This window comes from Dreissena polymorpha, chromosome 3 (assembly GCF_020536995.1).
Source record: "Dreissena polymorpha isolate Duluth1 chromosome 3, UMN_Dpol_1.0, whole genome shotgun sequence".
NCBI lineage: Eukaryota > Metazoa > Mollusca > Bivalvia > Myida > Dreissenidae > Dreissena > Dreissena polymorpha.
Window position 1 is genome coordinate 34,910,245 of NC_068357.1, and position 23,317 is coordinate 34,933,561.

At 36.3% G+C, this 23,317-nt stretch overlaps 1 protein-coding gene across 3 annotated transcripts in view; it reads left to right on the plus strand.

Annotated features, from left to right (window-relative positions):
* LOC127873663 (40S ribosomal protein S12-like) overlaps positions 1 to 23,317 on the plus strand; it is a 42,706-nt gene that overhangs the window by 14,642 nt on the left and 4,747 nt on the right. The window contains exon 6 of one of the 3 annotated variants that reach the window (XM_052417575.1): positions 12,071 to 12,162. The exons of 1 other annotated variant lie outside the window; for it this stretch is intronic. In XM_052417575.1, coding sequence (XP_052273535.1) covers positions 12,071 to 12,133 — 63 coding nt within the window. In that variant the 3' untranslated portion in view covers positions 12,134 to 12,162. Of the gene's footprint in view, positions 1 to 2,008; positions 2,111 to 12,070; positions 12,163 to 23,317 lie in introns of those variants that run through there. One more of the 3 variants, XM_052417574.1, reaches the window with a different exon arrangement.

Sequence of the window (23,317 nt, forward strand, 5' to 3'; positions counted from 1 at the left end):
GAAACCATGCAGAGGAACATGTGACCACGTGTCTGATTGTCACACGATTACAGACTGTCATAGTCGTAGTTGAAATATTGTGTTAGGTTTGCTAACTGCCAGCTAAAATAGGAGCAAGGTCTGAGTGTGGAAGTACTATTTGTTTGTCCGTTTTGTGGCTTGAACTAGGTCGCACTACCCAAGTTAAAAATTATATATCTGACATATTTAATCGTCATTTAAGAAAACAATTTGACCAGTTTGGAGCCAAGTATATCAAAAGTTGTAAATTTGCATAAACAAAATTAGAGGAGTCTCCATCTTAGAAAAGGTTGTTTAATGCATGTGCATAAAGTGTTGTACTAGATTACCCTGTGCATAAAGTGTTGTACTAGATTACCCTGTGCAGTCCACACATGTGCATAAAGTGTAGTACTAGATTACCCTGTGCAGTCTGCACATGTGCATAAAGTGTTGTACTAGATTACCCTGTGCAGTCCGCACTTGTGCATAGAGTGTTGTACTAGATTACCCTGTGCAGTCCGCACATGTGCATAAAGTGTACTAGATTACCCTGTGCAGTCCGCACATGTGCATAGAGTGTTGTACTAGATTACCCTGTGCAGTCCGCACATGTGCATAAAGTGTTGTACTACATTACCCTGTGCAGTCCGCACATGTGCATAGAGTGTTGTACTAGATTACCCTGTGCAGTCCGCACATGTGCATAAAGTGTTGTACTACATTACCCTGTGCAGTCCGCACATGTGCATAAAGTGTTGTACTAGATTACCCTGTGCAGTCCGCACATGTGCATAAAGTGTTGTACTACAATACCCTGTGCAGTCCGCACATGTGCATAGAGTGTTGTACTAGATTACCCTGTGCAGTCCGCACATGTGCATAAAGTGTTGTACTACATTACCCTGTGCAGTCCGCACATGTGCATAAAGTGTTGTACTAGATTACCCTGTGCAGTCCGCACATGTGCATAGTGTTGTACTAGATTACCCTGTGCAGTCCGCACATGTGCATAAAGTGTTTTACTAGATTACCCTGTGCAGTCCGCACATGTGCATAAAGTGTTGTACTACATTACCCAGTGCAGTCCGCACATGTGCATAAAGTGTTGTACTAGATTACCCTGTGCAGTCCGCACTTGTGCATAGTGTTGTACTAGATTACCCTGTGCAGTCCGCACATGTGCATAAAGTGTTTTACTAGATTACCCTGTGCAGTCCGCACATGTGCATAAAGTGTTGTACTACATTACCCTGTGCAGTCCGCACATGTGCATAGTGTTGTACTAGATTACCCTGTGCAGTCCGCACATGTGCATAAAGTGTTGTACTAGATTACCCTGTGCAGTCCGCACATGTGCATAAAGTGTTGTACTAGATTACCCTGTGCAGTCCGCACAGGTGCATAAAGTGTTGTACTAGATTACCCTGTGCAGTCCGCACATGTGCATAAAGTGTTGTACTAGATTACCCTGTGCAGTCCGCACATGTGCATTAAGTGTTTTACTAGATTACCCTGTGCAGTCCGCACATGTGCATAAAGTGTTGTACTAGATTACCCTGTGCATAAAGTGTTGTACTAGATTACCCTGTGCAGTCCGCACATGTGCATAAAGTGTTGTACTAGATTACCCTGTGCAGTCCGCACATGTGCATAGAGTGTTGTACTAGATTACCCTGTGCAGTCCGCACATGTGCATAGAGTGTTGTACTAGATTACCCTGTGCAGTCCGCACATGTGCATAAATTGTTGTATTAGATTACCCTGTGCAGTCCATACACGCTTATCAGGGACAACACATTCCGTCTAAACTGGATTTCTGATGAGAAGAGACCTACTTGAACTTAAAAAACCATTAAAGCAAAGAAGAGTTGTCCCTGATAAGCTGGTGCAGACTGCACAGGCTAATCTGTGACCATACTTTCCGTACATGCATGAAGCAATGATTCCCCAGAGTATGGCTCAAATAAAATGCTATTATTATTCACTTTTGGATTGTTTATTTCAGGATTATGGGAAGGAATCCCAGGCCCTTGATGTGCTCAACGAGTACTTCAGAAACAAGAAATAAACTGTTAACTTCTGCCAATAAATCAGTGCAGTTTTGAAAGTGACTTTGTTGTTTTACTTACTTTGAAAAACTCTGCTCCCATAGACAGTGGATGTTGACCAGTTAAAGGTGACTGCATTATGGTTACTATGATTCCTTCCATTTATTATGTTATCGGTGTACATTTCGCTTTAATACTAAATAATGACAGAAATCAGAAATAAAATGGACTTGTATTGTCCTTGATTGATGTTGGATTAGTTTTCAAAAGTTTATTCGATACTTCCAAATCAAATTGTGATGTAGGTATTTTAGTAAAATGAGTAGAAAGTTGGGAATTACTGTCAAACCAGTCTGTAATAATTGGGGATACCCGGATCCCTCTTAATTAAAAAAACGCTACACCTGTCATACAGCGAATTGCTAACTATGCAATGGGATTGAGCTTTTATCTGAATATAATTCTGAATGCTTTGAACAGAAATAAGATCATTAGTAATATTTTATACTAATACATACTTGTATAGTTCAAGATGAAAATCTAGAAACCTGTGGATAATAAACCTTGTTACCATCAGTTAGTTAAAGATGAAAATCTAGAAACCTGTGGATAATAAAACTTTAAATCGGTTATTTCAAAATGAAAATCTAGAAACCTGTGGATAATAAACCTTTTTAAATCGGATAGTTCAAGATGAAAATCTGGAAACCTGTGGATAATAAACCTTGTTGCCATCAGTTATTCTGGCACCTCCATATATCGAGAGAAGGTGATTCATTTAGAAGGACCTGTTCTCAGATTGACTGACAGCAGTGACATTTTATGCTTCACTTTGAACCCGAGTGAAATACCTGAACTGCATATCGGCCACAATTGTACTCCGTGGTCGACAGACCTTCGATTAAATGATTTGAGTTATTTTGCCTCTAGGTTTCATTGTTTGAAATCCGCGTGATGTATGAGCAGTGTCGTTCAAAAATGGCTACTAGGGCTATGTCAGCATTGCTAAAAAATCAGTTGGCACATTTGTCGGTCTGTTTGGGAGCGTCCCATTGCCCTATCAAGTCACGCATGGTTTGCGGTCTCATCAACAGACATGGCTCCGCGTTCACGTATTGGTATGAAGAAGGATATCTGGAGTTACACTGGCCGGATGGCATAAGGCCCAATTTATCACAACACGGCTCATATTTGTAGTTTTGAGGTCAATTAAATGGGCTAAGCCGCCCTAAAGAACACGTGGGATATTTGTGTGCACATGAAATTCAGGCTTAATATGTATATACTGTTAAATATATAATTGTTAAAGCATGGCGTATATAATGAAACATGAGGAATTAAACTTATTTATTTCAAATACAATTTCATTGTTATATATTGCAATTTTCTGGACAAAATGATTTTAAATACATTATATTTTAACATCTCATCAATCATAAAACCTAAAATGCTAAATAACACATGTTATTAATTCCATTTGTATTTAATAATTTCAGGCATTGCTACTATTAAAGGGGCCTTTTCACAGATTTTGGCATATTTTGAAGATTGTCATTAAATGCTTTATATTGATGAATGTAAACATAGGTTTTAGCGGAAACCATTTAATATGTTAAAACAATCATAAACCTAAAAAGGGCTAAAAATACCAATCATTAAATATACCCCCACAAACGAAATTTAGGGGGGTACATAGGGGTGAGCTTGTCGGTCGGTCCCTAGTAAGTGTCCGCTATCTAATTCAAGTTGTTTTCATCCGATCTCCACCAAACTTGGTCAGATGTTGTATCTACATGATGTCTAGGCCGAGTTCAATTATTGGTCATGCAGGGTCAAAAACTAGGTCACGGGGTGACATTAAGTTTTAAACATTGAGCATGGTGTCCGCTGTTTTTGTGAAGACAACATGCAAAATATTCTGTGTCAATGAGGCATGTGGGGGTATTCGTCACGTCTGTGACGAAGCTCTAGTTTGATTTGTATGGATAATTTTAGACATCGATATCATTAAACGAATACTTTTTGTAATATAACGTTTTGCCTTATTAAGAAAGTATTAATATGTGTATGACAATTATTTTCTTAACAGTGTTTCTTATTCGAATACGTTCAAAATGAACGGAACAGAAGTTTATGAAAACTTACAGGGTCCTTTTCACGTTTTGGTAAATTGACACAATTATAAAAAAATGTTTCCGATTCGCAAATTTTCGTTGTAGTTAACATATTTGTGAGGAAACAGTAATACTGAATATTCACCTTGCTTAAAAATATCCACTATGTGCATGTTTTGACGATGTGAAACCTGAAAATTATATAGCGTTGCAACGCGAAACGATTGAATAATTTGGAGAGTTCTGTTGTAACATTTTGGGATACTATGAGGATTGATTATATAAAGTATAAAATACATCACTCATTGCATGAGCGCGGAGCTTTTTATATGCAGTGTTTACATTTATCAATATTAAGTATTTAATGATAAACTTCAATACATTATAATATAGGTACATCGTCTTTAATAAATATACATAAAGTAATGTCACGTGTCGGTATACTAAAGGAGGTAAAGAAATACATGTAATGTATTACAATGTATATATTCAAGTATATTAAATGAATTTTGAAACAAAATTCGATGAAATTTCAACATGCACAATGGCGATTATATCTCAAATAACCCAGCGTTACAAACATTAACAATACTACTGTAACCTTTGTACTTTATTAACCGCTGACAGGAAAACAATCATATCGCTAATAGTTTATATTGTGCCGCTAATTACAATCTTGATTCCGATGATCGCATTGATGTGAGAAACTCGATGCAAAGAGTGATCAAACCGACATATCTCAAAATGGATTGAACACTTTTAACAATGGGCTATTAGGACGATTACAAAAATACTTACCGGTGTGAGTAATTTTTAAATATTCATAAACTGAAATGTGGAAGCACTAATACCGTATTTTACATGTTATTTTAAGAAGACCAATAACATATGTGGGCAAGTCTTACACATGTTTGGTGATTGTGACAAAATAAAGAAACACAATAATAGCTACACATACCCATTTCACAATTTGGTAGTTCTTTTGTTACCAGCCGATAAATACCAAATATACGGCGTACGACTTACATGTTTTAATTTAACAGGCATTATTTAAAAAAAAAATAATGGACAAAATAAACGTCGCCCAATATTTTAAATACCGGTTTACCACTAACATTTTCGAGTTACGATTTTAGCGGAAAACATTAAATATATATTCAAACGGCTCAGTCACTCATAAACCTAAAATATATGCTGATAATACATAGCATTATTAATATGATTTATATGGATAATTTTAAATCTATTGATATCATTAAACAAAAACTTCAAGTAATATAACGTTTCGCCTAAATTATAAATTATTAATATGCGTCAGATGATATTTTACTTTAAAGTGTTTCTTATTCGAACACAATCAAAATGCCCATTAGCGATGATATTAACTCAACTAACCCAGTGTTACAAACATTATCAAAAATAATGTAACCTTTGTACTTTATTAACCGCTGACAGGTATACAATCATATCGCTAATTGATTATAGTATGCTACTAATTACAATCTAGATTCCGATGATTGCATTGATGTGAGAAACTCAATGCAAAGAGTGATCAATCCGACAGATCTCAATATGCTTTGAACACTTTTAACACAAGCACGTGACGGCTAACTATATAGCCCGGACACCAAAGAAGAAAGACATCACATCGTACTAAACGTTGCAAGAGAAACGTCATTAAAATGCCTCCTCATACTAGTGAATATTCCGTTGTTGATTGCGAAGGTATTACTCGTTATTCCCGACGACGATGCGCTCCAGCAAAGCGCCATTTAGATTTTGATGGTCTGGATAAATCAGTAAAACGGCGTCGCTCCTTTGGCTTCTCAGAAGCAGCAGAAACGCCGGAAAGGAAGGAGAGGTCGATTGAAAGCATCATTGCAGCCGTGGAGCGCTTGTCTACAGAACCACGCCTCGTTTCCGACGGGTCACGTGAGAACATGTTGCCAACCATATTAGGAAAGCACAAGGATCTGAACGCAATCACGCCGGAAACGATGTCACGTGTTCTAGAAGGTGCGTTCAGGGACAGTATTGATCAACTGACGGTCATAGACTGCAGATACCCTTATGAGTTTGAAGGAGGACATATCAAGGGAGCTGTTAACCTCTACACAAAGCAAGCGATCGATGAATTTATACATAATTCTGCGACATCATCGGAAAAGAATCACGTGCTTATTTTCCACTGCGAGGTTTCATCAGAAAGGGGTCCGAAAATGTACCGACATCTGAGGTCACTGGATCGAGAACTCAATATTGACTCGTATCCGAAACTGAATTTTCCGGAAATGTATCTTCTCGAAGGCGGCTATAAAGCGTTCTACGAAACCCAGAGCAACCACTGCCTTCCAAAGTCTTACACACCCATGTTACAGAAGGACCATTCTGAGAATCTACGTCACTTCCGGGTTAAGTCAAAGTCCTGGGCAGCAGGCGACAACCCACGTCAAAGGTCACGTGCACACGGAAAACAAACCAAATTGTGTTTTTGAGAAATAATGAACATTTACGTAAAGCATATGTATTTCATATATCTTTTTGTTATGTTTTAAATTGTTATTTGGTGTTTTTTTCGTTGACATTATTTTCGACAAAATAAATATTTAACTGAGAACTTCAGAATTTTTATGTACGGCTTTGAACGACGAATTAATTTACTGCTATTCTCCGTCAGAATTACTTCGTCCCTTTTGAGATTTTGTAAAACATGCCATATATGTTTATAAAATAGTATATACAAAGTATACTTTAGAACTCATTTAATTACAGATATTTCATGAAATCAGACAGGAAAAGAAAGCCTTAAGAATCATGTAAACACGATTATACTGAAACAGAAACTCGCAAATTAAGAACAATAATTTTATGGTGAGATTTGTTTATGTTTAACCTATTCTTTGTAGTCACACACGGCATCTTGGCAATAACAATGCCATTTTTTATGAAAATTTGATTTCGGGATACTAAATATCCATTCCTGAAATGCGTCATGTTAAGCTTGCGAGGAGTTATATAACTGCATCATGTCCATGCATAACAATATGCAATTGACAATAAGGACGATTGGCATGGATATACATGCTCTTTAGCGTAATATATGAGAGAAAAAAATAGGAATAGTATTTACATTTTCATATAAACTGAAATGTGGAAGCAATAATACCGTATATTTCTTTACATGTTTCTTAAGAAGACTAATAATACATATTTGCAAGTATTGCACATGTTTGATGATTGTGACAAAATGAGACGCGTTCTGTGAAAACGGAACTTAATCCATGTGCGTAAAGTATCATTGCAGATTAGCCTGTGGAGTCCGCACAGGCTAATCAGGGACGACACTTTCCGCCTTAACTGGATTTTCGTGTAAAAGAGACTTCCTTTAAAAGAAAAATACCATAAAAGCGGAAAGTGTCGTTTCTGATTAGCCTGTGCGGACTACACAGACTAATCTGGGATGACACTTTACGCACATGCATTAAGTCCCGTAGTCTCAGAACGCGTCTCAAATAAAGAAACAATCAATAAAAGCTACACATACCCATATAACTATTTGACAGTTCTTTAATTTTACCAGACGATAAATACCAAATATACGATAAACGACTTGCATGTGCTTATTTAAAGGGATCTTTTCACAGTTTGGTAAATTGACAAAATTGAAAAAAAGTTGTTTCAGATTCGCAAATTTTCGTTTTAGTTATGATATTTGTGAGGAAACAGTATTACTGAACATTTACCATAGTCCAATATAACCATTATATGTATCTTTTGACGATTTGAAAACCTAAAAATTATATAAAGCGCTGCAACGCGAAACGATTGAATAATTTGGAGAGTTCTGTTGTTGTCGTTTAAATTTACGAAACTACGAAGATTGCTTATATAAGGTATAAAATACTTACCCTGAGTATACCCGTCGGAAAAGCCGAGAGGGCTAATGCGTTTTTACTTCAGACTGACTCCAGGACTCCGGGGGCCACTGGTTCAAGCCCTGGTACTGGCTACTTTTTTTTCCTTTTTAAAATTGTATTCTTTATTTTTTTACTGGAGCTTTAAAGATCCAATGTTTACATTTATAAATATAAAGCAATTAATGACAAACTTCAAAATATGCCAAAATCTGTGAAAAGGCCTCTTTAAAATATATTGTTATTGCACCTTTTGACAAAACAAATGTCGCCCAATATTTAAAATACCGGTTGAACCCATTACATTTCTGAGTAACGATTTCAGCGGAAAACATTCAATATATTAATATAGCTCGATCAGTAGTAAACCTACCATAAATGCAAATATTTCATAGCATTATTAATTTGACTTGTATGGATAATTTTAAGCATTGATAACATTTAACGAATACTTCTCGTTATATAACGTTTCGCCTTAATTAGACATTATTAATACGTGTAAGACAATATTTCACTTTTAAGTGTTTCTTGTTCGAATACGATCAACAGCACCATGGCGATGATATCAACTCATATAACATAGCGTGACAAACGTTATCAAAACTAATGTAACCTTTGGACTTTATTAACCGCTGACAGGTATACAGTGATATCGCTAATTGATTTTATTGTGCCGCTAATTACAATCTAGATCCCGATGATCGCATTGATGTGAGAAACTCGATGCAAAGAGTGATCAAACCGATATGCCTTCAACACTTTTATCACGAGCACGTGACGGCTAACTATTTAGCACGTAGACTAAAAAAGAACAACATCACATCGTACTAAACGTTGCAAGAGAAACATCATTAAAATGCCTCCTCATACTAGTGAATATCCCGTTGTTGATTGCGAAGGTATTACTCGTTATTCCCGACGACGATGCGCTCCAGCAAAGCGCCATTTAGATTTTGATGGTCTGGATAAATCATTAAAACGGCGTCGCTCCTTTGGCTTCTCTGAAGCAGCAGAAACGCCGGAACAAAAGGAGAGGTCGATTGAAAGCATCATTGCAGCCGTGGAGCGCTTGTCTACAGAACCACGCCTCGTTTCCGACGGGTCACGTGAGAACATGTTGCCAACCATATTAGGAAAGCACAAGGATCTGAACGCAATCACGCCGGAAACGATGTCACGTGTTCTAGAAGGTGCGTTCAGGGACAGTATTGATCAACTGACGGTCATAGACTGCAGATACCCTTATGAGTTTGAAGGAGGACATATCAAGGGAGCTGTTAACCTCTACACAACGCAATCGATCAAGGAATTTGTGCATGATTCTGGAACATCATCGGAAAAGAATCATGTTCTTACTTTCCACCGCGAGTTTTTATCAGAAAGGGGTCCGAAAATGACATCTGAGGTTACTGGATCGAAAACTCAATATTGACTCGTATCCGAAACTGAATTTTCCGGAAATATATCTTCTCGAAGGCGGCTATAAAGCGTTCTACGAAACCCAGAGCAACCACTGCCTTCCACAGTCTTACACACCCATGTCACAGAAGGACCATTCTGAGAATCTACGTCACTTCCGGGTTAAGTCAAAGTCCTGGGCAGCGGGCGACGACCCACGTCAAAAGTCACGTGCACGCGGAAAACAAACCAAGTTGTGTTTTTGACATATTATGAACATTTACGATAATTATATGTGTTTTACAGTTTTGTCTGCTATGTATTTTCTGTTATTGGTGTTTGTCGACAACATTATTTTGACAAAATAAAATACTGAAATAAAAACTTCTTTTTTTAAAAACCGGCTTTAAACGACTTAGTCATTTCCTGGCATTATACCCAAGAATCTCCTTCGTTGAAACAAATCTCAAATACACGTTTTGAACTTGTAGAACATACCATGTATGTATACAGTGGTAAATTATACATAGTATAATTCCGTACGCACTCGTTTACATATATTTTATGAAATCAGACGAATCATTTAAGTGTCACAAATCGTGAAATCACACTGAAACAGAAACTCGAAAAATAAAATATAAACTGATGTGATGTTTTATGTTTGTTTTCCCGCTGTTCCGTGTGGTCACACACAGCATCTTGGCATTATCTATGCCTGCAATGTATACACGAGTCGCGTTCTAAGAAAACTGGGCATAATGCTTGTGCGCAAAGTGTCGTCCAAGATTAGCCTGTGCAGTCAGCACAGGCTAATCAGGGACGACACTTTCCGTCTTTACAAGATTTTCGGTAAGAAGGGACTTCCTTTAAACGAATAATACCATAAAAGCGAAAAGTGTCGTCCCTGATTAGCCTGTGCGGACTGCACAGGCTAATCTGGGACGACACTTTACGTACATGCATTATGCCCAGTTTTCTCAAAACACGACACATATTTTTTAACTTTTATTGCGCGATACTAAATATCCAACCTTGGGATTGACGCACGTGATGTTTAGGTTGAGTGTAAATGTATAACTGCAACATGTCTCGGTCGTATGCTGGAATAATAATATGAGGCTTGTTCTGAGAAAACTGGGCTTAATGCATGTGCGTAAAGTGTCGTCTCAGATTAGCCTGTGCAGTCCGCACAGGCTAATCAGGGACGACACTTTCCGCTGTTATGATTTTTTTCGCTTAAATGAAGTCTCTTTTTTAGCAAAAATCCAATTTAGGCGGAAAGTGTTGTCCCTGATAAGCCTGTGCGGACTGCACAGGCTAATCTGGAACGACACTTTACACACATGCATTATGCCCAGTTTTCTCAGAAAACGACTCATTAAACGTTGTTTAATGCATGTGCATAAAGTGTTATACTAGATTACCCTGTGCAGTCCGCACATGTGCAAAAAGTGTTGTACTAGATTTCCCTGTGCAGTCCGCACATGTGCATAAAGTGTTGTACTAGATTACCCTGTGCAGTCCGCACATGTGCAAAAAGTGTTGTACTAGATTTCCCTGTGCAGTCCGCACATGTGCATAAAGTGTTGTACTAGAATACCCTGTGCAGTCCGCACATATGCATAAAGTGTTGTACTAGATTACCCTGTGCAGTCCGCACATGTGCATAAAGTGTTGTACTAGATTACACTGTGCAGTCCGCACATGTGCATAAAGTGTTGTACTAGAATACCCTGTGCAGTCCGCACATGTGCATAGAGTGTTGTACTAGATTACACTGTGCAGTCCGCACATGTGCATAAAGTGTTGTACTAGATAACCCTGTGCAGTCCGCACATGTGCATAAAGTGTTGTACTAGAATACCCTGTGCAGTCCGCACATGTGCATAAAGTGTTGTACTAGATAACCCTGTGCAGTCCGCACATGTGCATAAAGTGTTGTACTAGATTACCCTGTGCAGTCCGCGCATGTGCATAAAGTGTTGTACTAGATTACCCTGTGCAGTCTGCACATGTGCATAAAGTGTTGTACTAGATTACCCTGTGCAGTCTGCACATGTGCATAAAGTGTTGTACTAGAATACCATGTGCAGTCCGCACATGTGCATAAAGTGTTGTACTAGATTACCCTGTGCAGTCCGCACATGTGCATAAAGTGTTGTACTAGAATACCCTGTGCAGTCCGCACATGTGCATAAAGTGTTGTTCTAGATTACCCTGTGCAGTCCGCACATGTGCATAAAGTGTTGTACTAGAATACCCTGTGCAGTCCACACATGTGCATAAAGTGTTGTACTAGATTACCCTGTGCAGTCCACACATGTGCATAAAGTGTTGTACTAGATTACCCTGTGCAGTCCGTACATGCTTATCAGGGACAACACATTCCGTCTAAACTGGATTTCTGATGAGAAGAGACCTACTCGAACTTAAAAAGACATTAAAGCAAAGAAGAGTTGTCCCTGATAAGCTGGTGCAGACTGCACAGGCTAATCTGTGACCATACGTTCCGTACATGCATGAAGCAATTTTTCCCCAGAGTATGGCTCAAAATAAATGCTATTATTATTCACTTTTGGGTTGTTTATTTCAGGATTATGGGAAGGAATCCCAGGCGCTTGATGTGCTCAACGAATATTTCAGAAACAAGAAATAAACTGTTAACTTCTGACAATAAATCAGTGCAGTTTTGATAGTGACTTTGTTGTTGTACTTTCTTTGAGAAACTCTCTGCTGCCATAGACAGTGGATGTTGGCCAGTTAAAGGTGACTGCATTATGGTTACTATGATTCCTTCCATTTATTATGTTATCGGTGTACATTTTGCATTAATACTAAATAATGACAGAAATCAGAAATAAAATGGACTTGTTTTGTCCTTGATTGATGTTGGATTAGTTTTCAAAAGTTTATTGGATACTTCCAAGTCAAATTGGGATGTAGGTATTTTAGTAAAATGAGTAGAAAAAAGTTGGGAATTACTGTCAAACCAGTCTCTAATAATTGGGGATACCCAGATCCCTCTTTATTAAAAAAAAACGCTTCACCTGTCATACAGCGAATTGCTAACTATGCAATAGGAATGAGTTTTTATGTCCCCCACTATAGTAGTGGGGGACATATTGTTTTTGCCCTGTCTGTTGGTCTGTACGTTGGTCTGTCTGTTTGCGCCAACTTTAACATTTTGCAATAACTTTTCCTATATTGAAGATAGCAACTCCATATTTGGCATGCATGTGTATCTCATGAAGCTGCACATTTTGAGTGGTGAAAGGTCAGAGGTCAAATATATGTGGCCAAAATCGCTCATTTTATGAATACTTTTGCAATATTGAAGATAGCAACTTTATATTAGGCATGCATGTGTATCTCATGGAGCTGCACATTTTGAGTGGTGAAAGGTCAAGATCAGAGGTCAAATATATGTGGCCCAAATCGCTTATTTTATAAATACTTTTGCAATATTGAAGATAGCAACTTGATATTTGGCATGCATGTGCATCTCATGGAGCTGCACATTTTGAGTGGTGAAAGGTCAAGGTCCACAAGGTCAAGGTCATCCTTCAAGGTCAAACATCATATAGGGGGACATTGTGTTTCACAAACACATCTTGTATCTGAATATTATTCTGAATGCTTTGAACAGAAATAAGATCATTAGTAATATTTTATACTAATACATACTTGTATAGTTCAAGATGAAAATCTAGAAACCTGTGGATAATAAACCTTTTTAAATCGGTTAGTTCAAGATGAAAATCTAGAAACTTGTGGATAATAAACCTTTTTAAATCGGCAAGTTCAAGATGAAAATCTAGAAACCTGTGGATAATAAACCTTGTTGCCATCAGTTATTCTGGCACCTCCATATATCGAGAGAAGGTGATTCATTTAGAAGGACCTGTTCTCAGATTGACTGACAGCAGTGACATTTTGTTTCACTTTGAACCCGAGTGAAATACCTAACTGCATATCGGCCACAATTGTACTCCGTGGTCGACAGACCTTCGATTTAATGATTTATTTTGCCTCTAGGTTTCATTGTTTGAAATCCGCGTGATGTATGAGCAGTGTCTTGCGAAAATGGGTACTAGGGTTATGCCAGCATTGCTAAAAACCAGTTGGCACATTTGTCGGTCTGTTCGGGAGCTACCCAGTGCCCTATCAAGTCACGCATGGTTTTGCGGTCTCATCAACAGACATGGCTCCGCGTTCACGTATTGGTATGCAGAAGGTTATCTGGAGCTACACTGTCCGGATGGCATAAGGCTCAATTTATCACAACACGGCTCATATTTGTAGTTTTGAGGTCAATTAAATGAGCTAAGCCGCCCTAAAGAACACGTGGGATATTTGTGTGCACATGAAATTTAGGCTTATGTATATACTGTTAAATATATAATGATTAAAGCAAGGCGTATATAATAAAACATGTGGAATTAAACTTATTTATTTCAAATACAATTTCATTGTTATATATTGCAATTTTCTGGATAAAATGATTTTAAATACATTATATTTTAACATCTCATCAATAATAAAACCCAATTGCTAAATAATACATGTTATTAATTCCATTTGTATTAATAATTTCAGGCATTGCTACTATTAAAGGGGCATTTTCACAGATTTTGGCATATTTTGAAGTTTGTCATTAAATGCTTTATATTGATAAATGTAAACATTGGTTTTAGCGGAAACCATTTAATATATTAAAACAATCATAAACCTAAAAAAGGCTAATACTACCAATCATTAAATATACCCCCACAAACGAAGTTTAGGGGGTACATAGGAGTGAGCTTGTCGGTCGGTCCGTAGTAAGTATCCGCTATCTAATTCAAGTTGTTTTCATCCGATCTCCACCAAACTTGGTCAGATGTTGTATCTACATGGTGTCTAGGCCAAGTTCAATTATGGGTCATGCCGGGTCAAAAACTAGGGCACGGGATCACTTTGTGCGTTTTAAACATTGAGCATGGTGTCCGCTCTCTAATTCAATTTTTAGTTTTCATCCCAGCTTCACCAAACTTGGTCAGAAGTTGTATCTAGTTGATGTCTAGGCCAAGTTTGAATGTGGGTCATGCAGGGCCAAAAACTAGGTCACGGGTTCACTTTGTGCGTTTTAAACATTGAGCATGGTGTCCGCTGTTTTTGTGAAGACAACATGCAAACTATTGTGTCAATGAGGAATGTGGGGGTATTCGTCACGTCTGTGACGAAGCTCTAGTTTGATTTGTATGGATAATTTTAGACATTGATATCATTAAACGAATACTTTTTGTAATATAACGTTTTGCCTTATTAAGAAAGTATTAATATGTGTATGACAATTATTTTCTTAACTGTATTTCTTATTCGGATACGTTCAAAATGAACGGAACAGAAGTTTATGAAGACTTACAGGGTCCTTTTCACGTTTCGGTAAATTGACACAATTATAAAAAATGTTTCCGATTCGCAAATTTTCGTTGTAGTTATCATATTTGTGAGGAAACAGTAATACTGAACATTCACCATGCTCTAAAATATCCACTATGTGCATGTTTTGACGATGTGAAACCTGAAAATTATATAGCGTTGCAACGCGAAACGATTGAATAATTTGGAGAGTTCTGTTGTAATTTTTTGGGATACTACGAGGATTGATTATATAAAGTATAAAATACATCACTCATTGCATGAGCGCGGAGCTTTTTATATCCAGTGTTTACATTTATCAATATAAAGTATTTAATGATAAACTTCAATACATTATAATATAGGTACATCGTCTTTAATACATATACATAAAGTAATGTCACGTGTCGGTATACTAAAGGAGGTAAAGAAATACATGTAATGTATTACAATGTATATATTCAAGTATATTAAATGAAATTTTGAAACAAAATTCAATGAAATTTCAACATGCACAATGGCGATTATATCTCAAATAACCCAGCGTTACAAACATTAACAATACTACTGTAACCTTTGTACTTTATTAACCGCTGACAGGTAAACAATCATTTATTTTTTTTATTCAATATCATACATATAATGTAAACATGTATATGATCATACAACATAGTGATTTACAAAGCAATAAAGTTCAGACATGTTTTACAAGATCTGCTAATATATATTTTTTTTTGAGAGAAAAGAAAAGCATAACGGAGGAATAGTTATGAAAAATGATGAGTTGTATAAAGTCGGAAGAAAGCATACTGGACTTGTGTTTTTTGTTTTATATTCACAACGATCTTGTCAGATTGAAAAATAAAATTTAAAAAAAAATCAACAAAACTTTTTTAGAGAGATAAACTAACATTATAGTGAAATGTATATAAGTGGACAAAACATTATGAGAATTTAATCCGATTCCATTTTTGTTCAAAGATTTGTAATGTGTCATTACTGAGGGCTATTTCTTTTTCAATCTGGATTTTAAGTTTAAGACTAGCGACAAAGCAATTAAAATTTGGTACTTGTTTTTGTACTTCATGTTTAAGATAAAATATTTCATCAATATAACCATACAATTCACAATATTATTACAGTCTAGTGATTTCAATGAGTTAATTCCGAAACTTACATTTAAGAAAGATAGTTTAACGTTTAGTTGATGTTGTTCAAGAAAAGATATTAATTGATTCCAAATAGGCTGTATGTGTTTGCACTCCCAAAAAAGATGTTCTATAGTTTCAATGTTTTCACTGCAGAAGTCACACAGATTTGAGTTAGATAATTTGCATTTAAAGAGATATTTATTTGTAGCTATAATTCTATGGATGTATTTATATTGAAAATTTCTCAGTGTGCTTTCAATAGTTGCTTTATATGGCATGGTAAATATGTGTTTCCAATTAAGTTCATTTTCTCCAAAATGGACTTGCCATTTATTTTGGATTTTGGAGTTTTCTGTAGGGTTTTTAATTTGTAGTGTGTAAAATATTTTATTTGTTTTGTTTTTTCTTCCAAGTATGTTTTCTACAAATGTTGTTTGAGTACATGGTGTATTATTTGTATTGATTTCAGATTTAATATGTATGGGTATGCTTTTGATTAGTGTGTAGTACTTCAGAAAATGATTTGAAGGTGTTCCGTATATGTAGCATATATTATCAAAAGAGTAGAAATCCTTAATTCTGTAGTCATATAATTGGTCGACATATTTAATGCTTCGTTCAAACCAGTCTTTATAGAAAAACGTCTTATTGTTTAAAGTTATGTCTTTATTGTTCCATAAAATTGTTTTACTGCTGGTTTGTGTTTCTAAGTTATGAGTGACATCACTCCACGCTGATAGAACATCAGACAGAAATATGTTTTAGTTTGCTATTTCATGTAAGATAGTATTGCTGATGTTACATTCAAAGATTAAGGAGTCACCATATTTTTTTAGGATTTTCTGGTAGAATAATTTCCATTTACTCGTATTGGTATTATCTAGGTATCTTTTAACCCAGCTGCATTTGATTGCATTCAAGAATGAGTCAATGTTCGTTAATTGGATACCTCCATTTTCTACAGATTGAATTAACTGAGTTCTTTTTATTTTATCAGGCTTACCGTCCCATATGAAATTAAATATTGCTGATTTTATATCGTTAATAACATCATTTGGTGGATTTGGGAGAACTGTTAAAACATATATTATTTTAGGAAGTGCAAACGTTTTCAATACTGTGTTTTTTCCGATTAGTGTAAGTTTACGATGATGCCATGATTTTAAGCAGTTTTTAAAATTCTGTAATTTAGGTAGTATGTTTTTAAGGACTGTATCCTTTTCATTATTTGTGAAAGTAATTCCTAACGTTGTGGCTTCATCGGATGTCCAATTAAATTTCATTTCTTTTTTATATTGAACATTACTTTGCTTTAATTTACCTACTCGAAGCACAGAACATTTACTTTTGTTTAGTTTAAGACCCGATGTCATTCCGTAAAGGGTTAGCGACTCTATTAGGTTATGGAAAGAAAACAATCATATCGCTAATTGTTTATATTGTGCCGCTAATTACAATCTAGATTCCGATGATCGCATTGATGTGAGAAACTCAATGCAAAGAGTGATCAAACCGACATATCTCAAAATGGATTGAACACTTTTAACAATGGACTATTAGGACGATTACAAAAATACTTACCGGTGTGAGTAATTTTTAAATATTCATATAAACTGAAATGTGGAAGCACTAATCCCGTATTTTACATGTTATTTTAAGAAGACCAATAACATATGTGGGCAAGTCTTGCACATGTTTGATGATTGTAACAAAATAAAGAAACACAATAATAGCTACACATACCCATATCACTATTTGGTAGTTCTTTTGTTACCAGCCGATAAATACCAAATATACGGCGTATGACTTACATGTTTTAATTTAACAGGAATTGTTATATTATTTTTTTAAATGGACAAAATAAACGTCGCCATATATTTTAAATACCGGTTTACCACTAACATTTTCGAGTTACGATTTTAGCGGAAAACATTAAATATATATTCAAACGGCTCAGTCACTCATAAACCTAAAATATATGCTGATAATACATAGCATTATTAATATGATTTATATGGATAATTTTAAATCTATTGATATCATTAAACGAAAACTTCAAGTAATATAACGTTTCGCCTAAATTATAAATTATTAATATGCGTCAGATGATATTTTACTTTAAAGTGTTTCTTGTTCGAACACAATCAAAATGCCCATTAGCGATGATATTAACTCAACTAACCCAGTGTTACAAACATTATCAAAAATAATGTAACCTTTGTACTTTATTAACCGCTGACAGGTATACAATCATATCGCTAATTGATTATAGTATGCTACTAATTACAATCTAGATTCCGATGATTGCATTGATGTGAGAAACTCAATGCAAAGAGTGATCAATCCGACAGATCTCAATATGCTTTGAACACTTTTAACACAAGCACGTGACGGCTAACTATATAGCCCGGACACCAAAGAAGAAAGACATCACATCGTACTAAACGTTGCAAGAGAAACATCATTAAAATGCCTCCTCATACTAGTGAATATTCCGTTGTTGATTGCGAAGGTATTACTCGTTATTCCCGACGACGATGCGTTCCAGCAAAGCGCCATTTAGATTTTGATGGTCTGGATAAATCAGTAAAACGGCGTCGCTCCTTTGGCTTCTCTGAAGCAGCAGAAACGCCGGAACAAAAGGAGAGGTCGATTGAAAGCATCATTGCAGCCGTGGAGCGCTTGTCTACAGAACCACGCCTCGTTTCCGACGGGTCACGTGAGAACATGTTGCCAACCATATTAGGAAAGCACAAGGATCTGAACGCAATCACGCCGGAAACGATGTCACGTGTTCTAGAAGGTGCGTTCAGGGACAGTATTGATCAACTGACGGTCATAGACTGCAGATACCCTTATGAGTTTGAAGGAGGACATATCAAGGGAGCTGTTAACCTCTACACAAAGCAAGCGATCGATGAATTTATACATAATTCTGCGACATCATCGGAAAAGAATCACGTGCTTATTTTCCACTGCGAGTTTTCATCAGAAAGGGGTCCGAAAATGTACCGACATCTGAGGTCACTGGATCGAGAACTCAATATTGACTCGTATCCGAAACTGAATTTTCCGGAAATATATCTTCTCGAAGGCGGATACAAAGCGTTCTACGAAACCCAGAGCAACCACTGCCTTCCACAGTCTTACACACCCATGTTACAGAAGGACCATTCTGAGAATCTACGTCACTTCCGGGTTAAGTCAAAGTCCTGGGCAGCAGGCGACAACCCACGTCAAAGGTCACGTGCACACGGAAAACAAACCAAATTGTGTTTTTGAGAAATGATGAACATGTACGTAAAGCATATGTATTTCATATATCTTTTTGTTATGTTTTAAATTGTTATTTGGTTTTTGTTTCGTTGACATTATTTTCGACAAAATAAATATTTAACTGAGAACTTCAGTATTTTTATGTACGGCTTTAAACGACGAATTAATTTACTGCTATTCTACGTCAGAATAACTTCGTCCCTTTTAAGATTTTGTAAAACATGCCATATATGTTTATAAAATAGTATATACAAAGTATACTTTAGAACTCATTTAATTACAGATATTTCATGAAATCAGACAGGAAAAGAAAACCTTACGAATCATGTAAACACGATAATACAGAAACAGAAACTCGCAAATAAAGTACAATAATTTTATGGTGAGATTCTTTTTAACCTATTCTTTGTAGACACACACGGCATCTTGGCAATAACAATGCCATTTTTTATGAACATTTGATTGCGGGATACTAAATATCCATTCCTGAAACGCGTCATGTTAAGATTGCGAGGAGTTTTATAACTGCATTATGTCCATGCATAACAATATGCAATTGACAATAAGGACGATTGGCATGGATATACGTGCTCTTTAGCGTAATATATGAGAGAAAAAAATAGGAATAGTATTTACATTTTCATAATAACTCAAATGTGGAAGCAATAATACCGTATATTTCTTGACATGTTTCTTAAGAAGACTAATAATATATATTTACAAGTATTGCACATGTTTGATGATTGTGACAAAATGAGACGCGTTCTGTGAAAACGGAACTTAATCCATGTGCGTAAAGTATCATTGCAGATTAGCCTGTGGAGTCCGCACAGGCTAATCAGGGACGACACTTTCCGCCTTAACTGGATTTTCGTGTAAAAGAGACTTCCTTTAAAAGAAAAATACCATAAAAGCGGAAAGTGTCGTTTCTGATTAGCCTGTGCGGACTACACAGACTAATCTGGGATGACACTTTACGCACATGCATTAAGTCCCGTAGTCTCAGAACGCGTCTCAAATAAAGAAACAATCAATAAAAGCTACACATACCCATATAACTATTTGACAGTTCTTTAATTTTACCAGACGATAAATACCAAATATACGATAAACGACTTGCATGTGCTTATTTAAAGGGATCTTTTCACAGTTTGGTAAATTGACAAAATTGAAAAAAAGTTGTTTCAGATTCGCAAATTTTCGTTTTAGTTATGATATTTGTGAGGAAACAGTATTACTGAACATTTACCATAGTCCAATATAACCATTATATGTATCTTTTGACGATTTGAAAACCTAAAAATTATATAAAGCGTTGCAACGCGAAACGATTGAATAATTTGGAGAGTTCTGTTGTTGTCGTTTAAATTTACGAAACTACGAAGATTGCTTATATAAGTTATAAAATACCCTGAGTATACCCGTCGGAAAAGCCGAGAGGGCTAATGCGTTTTTACTTCAGACTAACTCCAGGACTCCGGGGGTCACTGGTTCGAGCCCTGGTACTGGCTACTTTTTTTCCTTTTTAAAATTTTATTCTTGATTTTTTTACTGGAGCTTTAAAGATCCAATGTTTACATTTATAAATATAAAGCAATTAATGCCAAACTTAAAAATATGCCAAAATCTGTGAAAAGGCCTCTTTAAAATATATTGTTATTGCACCTTTTGACAAAACAAATGTCGCCCAATATTTAAAATACCGGTTGAACCCATTACATTTCTGAGTAACGATTTCAGCGGAAAACATTCAATATATTAATATAGCTCGATCAGTAGTACACCTACCATAAATGCAAATATTTCATAGCATTATTAATTTGACTTGTATGGATAATTTTAAGCATTGATAACATTTAACGAATACTTCTCGTTATATAACGTTTCGCCTTAATTAGACATTATTAATACGTGTAAGACAATATTTCACTTTAAAGTGTTTCTTGTTCGAATACGATCAACAGCACCATGGCGATGATATCAACTCAAATAACATAGCGTGACAAACGTTATCAAAACTAATGTAACCTTTGGACTTTATTAACCGCTGACAGGTATACAGTGATATCGCTAATTGATTTTATTGTGCCGCTAATTACAATCTAGATCCCGATGATCGCATTGATGTGAGAAACTCGATGCAAAGAGTGATCAAACCGATATGCCTTCAACACTTTTATCACGAGCACGTGACGGCTAACTATTTAGCCCGTAGACCAAAAAAGAACAACATCACATCGTACTAAACGTTGAAGGAGAACATCATTAAAATGCCTCCTCATACTAGTGAATATCCCGTTGTTGATTGCGAAGTTATAACTCGTTATTCCCGACGACGATGCGCTCCAGCAAAGCGCCATTTAGATTTTGATGGTCTGGATAAATCAGTAAAACGGCGTCGCTCCTTTGGCTTCTCAGAAGCAGCAGAAACGCCAGAAGGGAAGGAGAAGTCGATTGCAAGCATCATTGCAGCCGTGGAGCGCTTGTCTACAGAACCACGCCTCGTTTCCGACGGGTCACGTGAGAACATGTTGCCAACCATATTAGGAAAGCACAAGGATCTGAACGCAATCACGCCGGAAACGATGTCACGTGTTCTAGAAGGTGCGTTCAGGGACAGTATTGATCAACTGACGGTCATAGACTGCAGATACCCTTATGAGTTTGAAGGAGGACATATCAAGGGAGCTGTTAACCTCTACACAAAGCAAGCGATCAATGATTTTTTACATAATTCTGCGACATCATCGGAAAAGAATCACGTGCTTATTTTCCACTGCGAGTTTTCATCAGAAAGGGGTCCGAAAATGTACCGACATCTGAGGTCACTGGATCGAGAACTCAATATTGACTCGTATCCGAAACTGAATTTTCCGGAAATATATCTTCTCGAAGGCGGCTATAAAGCGTTCTACGAAACCCAGAGCAACCACTGCCTTCCAAAGTCTTACACACCCATGTTACAGAAGGACCATTCTGAGAATCTACGTCACTTCCGGGTTAAGTCAAAGTCCTGGGCAGCAGGCGACAACCCACGTCAAAGGTCACGTGCACACGGAAAACAAACCAAATTGTGTTTTTGAGAAATAATGAACATTTACGTAAAGCATATGTATTTCATATATCTTTTTGTTATGTTTTAAATTGTTATTTGGTGTTTTTTTCGTTGACATTATTTTCGACAAAATAAATATTTAACTGAGAACTTCAGAATTTTTATGTACGGCTTTGAACGACGAATTAATTTACTGCTATTCTCCGTCAGAATTACTTCGTCCCTTTTGAGATTTTGTAAAACATGCCATATATGTTTATAAAATAGTATATACAAAGTATACTTTAGAACTCATTTAATTACAGATATTTCATGAAATCAGACAGGAAAAGAAAGCCTTAAGAATCATGTAAACACGATTATACTGAAACAGAAACTCGCAAATTAAGAACAATAATTTTATGGTGAGATTTGTTTATGTTTAACCTATTCTTTGTAGTCACACACGGCATCTTGGCAATAACAATGCCATTTTTTATGAAAATTTGATTGCGGGATACTAAATATCCATTCCTGAAATGCGTCATGTTAAGCTTGCGAGGAGTTATATAACTGCATCATGTCCATGCATAACAATATGCAATTGACAATAAGGACGATTGGCATGGATATACATGCTCTTTAGCGTAATATATGAGAGAAAAAAATAGGAATAGTATTTACATTTTCATATAAACTGAAATGTGGAAGCAATAATACCGTATATTTCTTTACATGTTTCAAAAGAAGACTAATAATACATATTTGCAAGTATTGCACATGTTTGATGATTGTGACAAAATGAGACGCGTTCTGTGAAAACGGAACTTAATCCATGTGCGTAAAGTATCATTGCAGATTAGCCTGTGGAGTCCGCACAGGCTAATCAGGGACGACACTTTCCGCCTTAACTGGATTTTCGTGTAAAAGAGACTTCCTTTAAAAGAAAAATACCATAAAAGCGGAAAGTGTCGTTTCT